The sequence below is a fragment of the Rhinoraja longicauda genome, unplaced genomic scaffold (assembly GCF_053455715.1).
Source record: "Rhinoraja longicauda isolate Sanriku21f unplaced genomic scaffold, sRhiLon1.1 Scf002215, whole genome shotgun sequence".
NCBI classification, from domain to species: Eukaryota; Metazoa; Chordata; class Chondrichthyes; order Rajiformes; family Arhynchobatidae; genus Rhinoraja; species Rhinoraja longicauda.
In genome coordinates, this window is record NW_027603429.1 from 3,038 (window position 1) to 13,649 (window position 10,612).

General features: G+C 49.7%; 1 protein-coding gene across 1 annotated transcript; it reads right to left on the reverse strand.

Annotated features, from left to right (window-relative positions):
- Window positions 1-857: 857 nt before the first annotated feature.
- Window positions 858-10,007, reverse strand: LOC144591835 (latent-transforming growth factor beta-binding protein 4-like; the record flags this gene model as incomplete). The annotated part of the gene is made up of 3 exons (XM_078395848.1): window positions 858-908; window positions 5,605-5,707; window positions 9,751-10,007. Coding segments are annotated over 3 exons (411 nt in total), but the record flags the coding sequence as incomplete, so codon positions are not given.
- Between the last annotated feature and the right edge of the window lie 605 nt (window positions 10,008-10,612).

The window sequence follows — 10,612 nt, forward strand, 5'->3', positions numbered from 1 at the left end:
TAGCGACCTGTTCCTTCCTGGTGATGTGAGCAGGAATCTCCAAATGCCGGCGTTAATCCCCGTGCCCAGGTGCTGCTTAGAGGAATTACTGACCCACATGACCTCACAGTCATTTCCACTGGAATCGCCTTCGAGTTTAAGGATTCCGGCTACTTCCATAACCTCACAGTCTGGCTAAGTACATCATTCTGAAATTCTAAGCCTGACGAAGGGTCTCGACCCGAAACGTCACCCATTCCTTCTCTCCAGAGATGCTGCCCGACCCGCTGAGTTACTCCAACACTCTGTGAAACGTCACCTATCCATGTTTTCCACAGATGCTGCCTGACCCGCTGAGTTACTCCAGCACTCTGTGAAACGTCACCTATCCATGTTTTCCACAGATGCTGCCTGACCCGCTGAGTTACTCCAGCATTGTGTGTCTAGGTTGGATTCTGAGTTCAGTTTATTGTCACGTGTACCGAGGTACAGTGAAAAGCTTTTGTTGCGTGCTAACCAGGCAGTGGAAAGATAATACTCTACAGTGTACAGATGTGGCTTTGGTGTAGAGTGCTGTACAGTTGTACAGATGTGGCTTTGCTGTGTGATCTGTCCCAGCCTGGTCAGCTCTCTGCATTGAACTGGCACCCTGTGTAAGGAGAAGCAATAAGGATGGTACAACTCAAGAGAACAGAGAACAGACAAACGTGTAGCATGGAACAGACCATTTGGCCCACAATGACACATGACAATAAAACACTGTTGCCTCTTGGTTACGGAGAGGAGGGGAGAGGAGAGGAGAGGAGAGGAGAGGAGAGGAGAGGAGAGGAGAGGAGAGGAGAGGAGAGGAGAGGAGAGGAGAGGAGAGGATCCATTACCTTGACATTCGCCATCTGCCATCTTCTGGAATCCTTGCAGACAGTCATTTTCTGTAGAATAAACGATCGTATTAATAAGCAAGGACAAAATATACAACTGGGTGGCTTGTGGGAACTTTGACACAGTGGGTAGAGCTGCTGCGTCACAGCGCCAGAGATCCGGGTTTGATCCTGCTGTCTGTACGGAGTTTGTACGTTCGCCCCGTGACCTGCGTGGGTTTTCCCCAAGATCTCCCGTTTCCTCCCACATCCCAAAGACTTGCAGGTTTGGAGATTAATTGGCTCGGGTAAAATTGTAAATTGTCCCTAGTGTGTGTAGGATAGTGTTAGTGTGTGGGGATCGCTGGACTCGTTGGGCCGAAGGGCCTGTTTCTGTGCTGTATCTCTAAACCAAACTAAATTGAAATAAACAAAACTTGATAAAGGCTGACCTCAAGGCACATTCAGGCAACTGAACCATCTTACCACAACTAGAGAGCAGTCCTGAACTACTATCTACCTCTTTGGTGACCCTACCCATGATCGGACTTTGCTGGCTTTGCCTTGCACTAAACGTTATTCCCTTATGTGCCTGTACACTGTAAATGGCTCATTGTAATCGTGTGTTGTCTTTCTGCTGACTGGTTAACACGCAACAAAAGCTTTTCACTGTACCTCGGTACACGTGACAATAAACTAAACTGGACATGTAGGCTTTGCTAACCTCAGGTCCCTGCATTGCCTGTAGAATAGTTGTAACCATACACCGAACAGCCAAAACATTATGCCCACCTGCCTAATATGCTGTTGGTCCTCCGTGTGCAGCCCCATACGCAGCAGGGTGCGATGCACTGTGTATTGTGACACATTCCTCCCGTGACCACCATTAACGTTTTCTGTGACTTGTGCCACAGTCGACCTTCTGTCGGTTCGGACCAGACGGGATAGCCTTCGTTGCCCTCGCGCATCGATGAGCCTTGGGCGCCCAACACCCTGCCTGTCGCCGGTTTGTGGTTTGTCCCTCCTCGGACCACTGTCGGTCGGTACTCACCACTGCTGACCGGGAGCACCCCACAAGCCTTGCCGTTTCACAGATGCTCTGACCCAGTCGTCTGGCGATAACAATTTGGCCCTTGTCAAAGTCGCTCGGGTCTTTACTCCTGCCCATTTCTCCTGCATCCAACACATCAACTTCAAGAACTGACTGCTGCCTAATATCTCCCACCCCTTGACAGGTGCCATTGTAACAAGATAATCAATGTTATTCACTTCGCCTGTCAGTGGTCATAATGTTTTGGCTGATCGGTGTATAACACGCTCCACAGAAGCAGCAATCTGTTCACGATCACATACCTCGCCTGCAAGAACTAATCAATCTGATCTCCACAGTTTACACCAGCTGTCCACAAACAATTACCTCAATCAGTCCAAATTGTGGCACCAATCAGAAAATTCAGCATTGATTCTTTAGGACACACTTTGTTTGAAGTTTGGCTTCAGTGATTTCAGAGAGGGGAAATTAAATAAAGTGTGTAGGAAGAAACTGGAGCTGCTGGTTTAAGTAAGTGATCGGAGCAGAATTAGGCCATTCGGCCCATCAAGACTACTCCGCCATTCAATCATGGCTAATCTATCTCTCCCTCCCAACCCCATTCTCCTGCCTTCTCGCCACAACCCCTGACACCCGCACTGATCAAGAATCTATCTTACAAAATACCCACTGACTTGGCCTCTACGGCCTTCTGTGGCAAAGAAGTCCACAGATTCACCACCCTCTGACTAAAGAAATTCCTTCACATTTCCTTCCTAAAGGAACGTCCTTTAATTCTGAGGCTGTGCCCTCTAGTCCTAGACTCTCCCACTAGTGGAAACATCCTCTCCACATCCACTCTATCCGGGCCGCTCACTATTCCGTAAGTTTCAATGATTATACCGAAGATCAACACAACACTCTGGAGTAACTCAGCGGGTCAGGCAGCATCTCTGGAGAACAATAGACAATAGGTGCAGGAGGAGGCCATTCGGCCCTTCGAGCCAGCACCGCCATTCAATGCGATCATGGCTGATCATTCTCAATCAGTACCCCGTTCCTGCCTTCTCCCCATACCCCCTGACTCCGCTATCCTTAAGAGCTCTATCTAGCTCTCTCTTGAATGCATTCAGAGAATTGGCCTCCACCGCCTTCTGAGGCAGAGAATTCCACAGATTCACAACTCTCTGACTGAAAAAGTTTTTCCTCATCTCAGTTCTAAATGGCCTACCCCTTATTCTTAAACTGTGGCCCCTTGTTCTGGACTCCCCCAACATTGGGAACATGTTTCCTGCCTCTAACGTGTCCAACCCCTTAATAATCTTATACGTTTTGATAAGATCGCCTCTCATCCTTCTATATTCCAGTGTATACAAGCCTAGTCGCTCCAGTCTTTCAACATATGACAGTCCTGCCATTCCGGGAATTAACCTAGGAAACCTACGCTGCATGGATAGGTGGCGTTTCACAGAGTGCTGGAGTAACTCAGCGGGTCAGGCAGCATCTGTGGAGAACATGGATAGGTGACGTTTCACAGAGTGCTGGAGTAACTCAGCGGGTCAGGCAACATCTCTGGAGGAAAGGAATGGGTGACGTTTCGGGTTGAGACCCTTCTTCAGACTGAAAGATGGTGAAGGCCAGAACTAGACAGGGCCGGCAACAGATGACCTCAGGAAGGGTGGAGCCCACAATGGCCCCTTGTTGGCTGGGGAAGTGGTAATGACAGGGATACAAGGATGGGAGGGTCCTGAATGATCCTAAAGCCGAGTGAAGCAGATTACAACATTATGAGGAAGGAGCTCGGGAGAATAAATTAGGAGCAGTTGGGGAAATCCATATGTGACATGTGGAAGTTATTTAAAAGCAAATTAATCAAAGTTCAAGACCAGCACGTTCCAGCGAGGAGGAAGTTTAAGGATTGTACAGAAAGAGAACAGAGAACACAGAAGTGTACAGCATGAAAGAAGGCCGCTCGGCCCGCGATATCTGTGCTGAACATTATGCTAAAATAAACTAACCTCTTATGCCTAAGATGGACAAAATGCTGGAGTAACTCAGCGGGTCAGGCAGCATCAGTGGAGAGAATAAATGGGTGATGTTTCAAAAACGTCACCCATTCCTTCTCTCCAGAGATGCTGCCTGTCCTGCTGAATTACTCCAGCGTTGTGTGTCTTTCTTCGGTTTAAACCAGCATCTGCAGTTCCTTCCTACAAACCTCATATGCCTGTCCTGACCCTCCATCCCACAAGCCTGTGTAAAGGCCTCTGGTAAACCTCCTCCTCTCCGAAGCTCGCCCGCTCCTTCCTGTAATGGAGCGACCAGACCTGCACGCAATACTCCAAAGCTCGGTACAGACAAGCACCTATGGTCAGGATCGATCCCGGGTCTCCGGCGCTGTGAGGCAGCAGCTCTACCCGCTGCACCACCGGGCCGCCTACAACTTCACAACATCATAAGTGATAGGAGCAGAAATAGGCCATTCGGCCCATCAAGTCTACTCCGCCATTCAATCATTCCAACATATCATCCACCAACATTTCCGTCACCTACAACGGGACCCCACCACTGGCCATATCTTCCCATCCCCTCCCCTCTCTGCGTTCCGCAGAGACCGTTCCCTCCGCAACTCCCTGGTTCACTCGTCCCTTCCTACCCAAACCACCCCAACCCCGGACACTTTCCCCTGCAACCGCACGAGATGCAACACCTGTCCCTTTACCTCCCCCCTCAACTCCATCCAAGGACCCAAACAGTCTTTCCAGGTGAGACAGAGGTTCACCTGCACCTCCTCCAACCTCATCTATTGCATCCGCTGCTCTAGATGTCAACTTATCTACATCGGCGAAACCAAGCGCAGGCTCGGCGATCGCTTCGCTGAACACCTGCGCTCGGTCCGCATTAACGCAACTGATCTCCTGGTGGCCCAGCACTTTAACTCCCCCTCCCATTCCCAGTCTGACCTCTCTGTCATGGGCTTCCTCCAGTGCCATAGTGAGGCCCGCCGGAAATTGGAGGAGCAGCACCTCATATTTCGCCTGGGCAGTTTGCGGCCCGGTGGTATGAACGTCGACTTCTCCAACTTCAGATAGTTCCTCTGTCCCTCCCTTCCCCTCCTCCTTCCCAGATCTCCCTCTATCTTCCTGTCTCCACCTATATCCTTCCTTTGTCCCGCCCCCCCGACATCAGTCTGAAGAAGGGTCTCGACCCGAAACGTCACCCATTCCTTCTCTCCCGAGATGCTGCCTGACCCGCTGAGTTACTCCAGCATTTTGTGTCTACCTTGTGGCTAGACAACCATTTGTGACCTCCCATAGCTCTGTGCATAAGTCTGTGAATAAATACCTTCGATTTTTGTGAATAAATACCTTCGATTTGTACCAGCATCTGCAGTTATTTTCTTATACTATCTATTTCTTCCTTAGAAATATCCACTGACTTGTGGCCTCCACAGCTGTCTGTGGCAAAGAATCCCACAGATTCACCACCCTCTGACCAAAGAAATTCCTCCTCATCTCCTTCCTAAAAGAATGTCCTTTAATTCTGAGGCTGTGCCCTCTAGTCCTAGACTCTCCCACTAGTGGAAACATCCTCTCCACATCCACTCTATCCAAGCCTTTCACTATTTTGTACGTTTCAATGAGGTCCCCCCTCATTCTTCTAAATGTAGAGACATGGAGACATGGTGGGCCGGTGCTGACAAACGCTCACCTTGTGTGCAGGTGAGAGGACCACACTCACCTGGAGACCTTGGGCACATGGTGCACTCTGACACGCCCCAGCCAGCTCCTCCTCCGCGGCAGCAGTGGTCCCTGGTACGCAGGCCAGTCAGAGGGGCTGCACACTGTGGCCAGAGAGAAAGCAAGAAGCATTTGGTGGGGGCAGACACAGCTTTGCCAGTCCCGTGCCATCAGAAACCCAATCGCACAATAGTTCTCTCAACGCAATGCATTTAAAAGCAGTTTCCCCAACAACAACGCAAATGGTATTTCAGGGTCATTTCACCTCCCTCAGAAATAGACACACAGAGACACAGACACTGACACACAGACACACAAAGACACAAAGACACAGAGAGACAGAGAGACAGAGACACAGAGACACAGAGACTGAGACACACAGAGACACACAGAGACACACAGAGACACACAGAGACACACAGAGACACAGAGACTGAGACACACAGAGACACACAGAGACACACAGAGACACACAGACAGAGACAGAGAGACAGAGAGACAGAGAGACACAGAGACACACACACAGACTCAAAGACACAGAGACCACTGATACAGAGACACAGAGACAGAGAGACACAGAGACACTGAGACGCAGAGACGCAGAGACGCAGAGACGCAGACGCAGAGAGACACAGAGAGACTCTGAGACGCAGAGATGCAGAGATGCAGAGAGACACAGAGACACAGAGACACTGAGACAGAGAGACACAGAGAGACACAGAGAGACACAGAGACACTGAGACAGAGAGACACAGAGAGACACAGAGAGACACAGAGAGACACAGAGACACTGAGACAGAGAGACACAGAGACACTGAGACAGAGAGACACAGAGAGACACAGAGAGACACAGAGAGACACAGAGAGACACAGAGAGACACAGAGAGACACAGAGACACTGAGACAGAGAGACACAGAGACACTGAGACAGAGAGACACAGAGAGACACAGAGAGACACAGAGAGACACAGAGAGACACAGAGAGACACAGAGAGACACAGAGAGACACAGAGAGACACAGAGAGACACAGAGAGACACAGAGAGACACAGAGAGACACAGAGAGACACAGAGAGACACAGAGAGACACAGAGAGACACAGAGACACAGAGACACTGAGACACTGAGACAGAGAGACACAGAGACACAGAGACACAGAGAGACACAGAGACACTGAGACACTGAGACAGAGAGACACAGAGAGACACAGAGAGACACAGAGAGACACAGAGAGACACAGAGAGACACAGAGAGACACAGAGAGACACAGAGAGACACAGAGAGACACAGAGACACAGAGACACAGAGACACAGAATCATAGACATACACATGGAGACATGAGACAGTCGGAGACACAGAGACACAGAGAGACACAGAGACACTGACACAGAGAGACACAGAGAGACACAGAGAGACACAGAGACACAGAGACACAGAGAGACACAGAGACACTGACACAGAGACACAGAGACACAGAGACACAGAGACACAGAGACACAGAGACACAGAGAGAGACAGAGACACAGAGACAGAGAGACACAGAGACACAGAGACACAGAGACAGAGACACTGAGACACTGACAGAGACGCAGAGACACAGAGAGAGACAGAGACACAGAGACACAGAGACACAGAGAGAGACAGAGACACAGAGACACAGAGACACTGAGACAGAGAGACACTGAGACAGAGAGACACAGAGAGGCACAGACACAGAGACACAGAGACATAGACATACACATGGAGACATGAGACAGAGTCATAGACACAGACATAGAGACACAGAGACACAGAGACACAGAGCGTACAGCACCCGTAGTCAGGATGGAACCCGGGTCTCTGGCGCTGTGAGGCAGCAGCTCTACCCGCTGCTCCACAAGAACCACTTGGGCTTCACAGCCAGAGATTTAACAACTCTTCATTCTGTCACGCAGATATTAGTGTGAAGAATCTTCCCAAAAATCCAACACATTGAGTTTTCCACTTACTGATCAAAGGTATTTACAGACAACACTTGGTGGGACTTGTGGTTAGATGTGTGCAGGGGGGAACTGCAGATGCTGGTTTACACCGAAGATAAGACACAAAATGCTGGAGTAACTCAGCGGGACAGTCTGAAGAAGGGTCTCGACCCGAAACGTCACCCATTCCTTCTCTCCCGAGATGCTGCCTGTCCCGCTTTGTGTCTATCTTGTGGCTAGACAACCATTTGTGACCTCCCATAGCTCTGTGCATAAGTCTGGGACATGAGTCTATTTCAACAGCACCAAATGCTCTAACTCTCAGATATAGAAACATAGAGAAAGTTTCTTTTCACACAGAGAGTGGTGAATCTGTGGAATTCTCTGCCACAGAAGGTAGTTGAGGCCAGTTCATTGGCTATATTTAAGAGGGAGTTAGATGTGGCCCTTGGGGCTAAAGGGATCAGGGGGTATGGAGAGAAGGCAGGTACGGGATACTGAGTTGGATGATCAGCCATGATCATATTGAATGATGGTGCAGGCTCGAAGGGCCGAATGGCCTACTCCTGAACCTATTTTCTATGTTTCTATGTCCCCAGTGTTTTGTCGGGTAGTGTATCGCTGGTCAGCACGGACCTGGTGGGCCGAAGGGCCTGTTTCCCCGCTGTATCTCCAAACTAAATGAAGCACAACTCTAGCCTTCAAAACCCTTTGTAATCTGGGCTAATATGAAAATAATTGATTATGTGTTCAAAATGGTTTGGGTAAAATGGACTACGTTGTAACCTTGTCAGCGCCCTTTAGGTGGCGCCTCTTTGCATACCTTGGGTGTGCAAAACACAGAATATCACTGTGACTAATGACTAATAGTGGGCAAAATTAGGGCACATGGTATTGGGGGTAGGGTACTGACATGGATAGAAAATTGGTTAACAGACAGAAAGCAAAGAGTGGGGATAAATGGGTCCCTTTCGGAATGGCAGGCAGTGACCAGTGGGGTACCGCAAGGTTCGGTGCTGGGACCCCAGCTATTTACGATATACATTAATGACTTAGACGAAGGGATTAAAAGTACCATTAGCAAATTTGCAGATGATACTAAGTTGGGGGGTAGTGTGAATTGTGAGGAAGATGCAATAAGGCTGCAGGGTGACCTGGACAGGTTGTGTGAGTGGGCGGATACATGGCAGATGCAGTTTAATGTAGATAAGTGTGAGGTTATTCACTTTGGAAGTAAGAATAGAAAGGCAGATTATTATCTGAATGGTGTCAAGTTAGGAGGAGGGGGAGTTCAACGAGATCTGGGTGTCCTAGTGCATCAGTCAATGAAAGGAAGCATGCAGGTTCAGCAGGCAGTGAAGAAAGCCAATGGAATGTTGGCCTTCGTAACAAGAGGAGTTGAGTATAGGAGCAAAGAGGTCCTTCTACAGTTGTACCGGGCCCTGGTGAGACCGCACCTGGAGTACTGTGTGCAGTTTTGGTCTCCAAATTTGAGGAAGGATATTCTTGCTATGGAGGGCGTGCAGCGTAGGTTCACTAGATTAATTCCTGGAATGGCGGGACTGTCGTATGTTGAAAGGCTGGAGCGATTGGGCTTGTATACACTGGAATTTAGAAGGATGAGGGGGGATCTTATTGAAACATATAAGATAATTAGGGGATTGGACACATTAGAGGCAGATAACATGTTCCCAATGTTGGGGGAGTCCAGAACAAGGGGCCACAGTTTGAGAATAAGGGGTAGGCCATTTAGAACGGAGATGAGGAAGAACTTTTTCAGTCAGAGGGTGGTGAAGGTGTGGAATTCTCTGCCTCAGAAGGCAGTGGAGGCCAGTTCGTTGGATGCTTTCAAGAGAGAGCTGGATAGAGCTCTTAAGGATAGCGGAGTGAGGGGGTATGGGGAGAAGGCAGGAACGGGGTACTGATTGATAGTGATCAGCCATGATCGCATTGAATGGCGGTGCTGGCTCGAAGGGCTGAATGGCCTCCTCCTGCACCTATTGTCTATTGACTTGTCACATGTGACAATAAAGTTTCATCCATCCATCCCCCCATCCACCCACCCACCCACTCATCCACCCACCCACTCATCCACCCACCCATCTATCCCACCCACCCACCCATCCACCCACTCATCCACCCACTCATCCATCCACCCACCCATCCATCCATCAGCCATTTCCCACCTGTCCACTTGTGATCTCAGTGAAGCAATAACCAAAGGGATAGTCGCCGCCCGACGGTGGAGTGGAGGCGAGCAGGCTCAGTTGTTCTTGCGTTGCCTCGTCTTTAGGGTCCCTCTGAAAGGTCCCCCCTCGCGCAGTGCCTTGCTGAGCAGAGTGGCCGCCCCTTGCTCCATCCACCTGCGAGACCTGGTGGACCTTCACCTGCACCTCAGGTGGGTGGTTGACTCGGAGATCAACAATCGACGGTGCCTGTTGACCTGTAGGTATCACCACAGCGTTTGCAATGAGAAATCACTGTCCCACGAGACCTGCGGACCTTTCACCGTCCGGTGCGGCCTGGGCGGGATTATCTCCGCCCGGCGGGGGCTTCAATGTCGGGAGCCCCGACCGCCCCGACGTGGCAACTTCAACAGCCTGACCGCAGGAGAAGACGACAGGGGAAGAGAAAAGACACTCTGGCCTTCCATCACAGTGAGGAGGAGACTGGAGGAGACTCACTGTGATGGATGTTTCTTTTTGTTTGGTGTTGGTTTGTGATTGTGTGTGAAATTGCTTATTTTTATTGCTCTTATTGTTGGACTGTGGGTGATGAAATTTCGTCCAAAAGATGGGGGGGGGGGGTTTGGATGACAATAAAGGTTATTCTGATTCTGATTCTGATTCGGGAGTTGGGTTTATCTGAAGAAGGGTCTCGTCCTGAAACGTCACCCATTCCTTCTCTCCAGAGATGCTGCCTGTCCCGCTGAGTTACTCCAGCTTTTTGTGTCTATCTGTCCATGGCAAATGGATTGGGACATCATTGTTCAATACGTGAGAGGAGTCACAAATCAATGAGGAGTTAAGTTTGGTTTATTCTCACGTG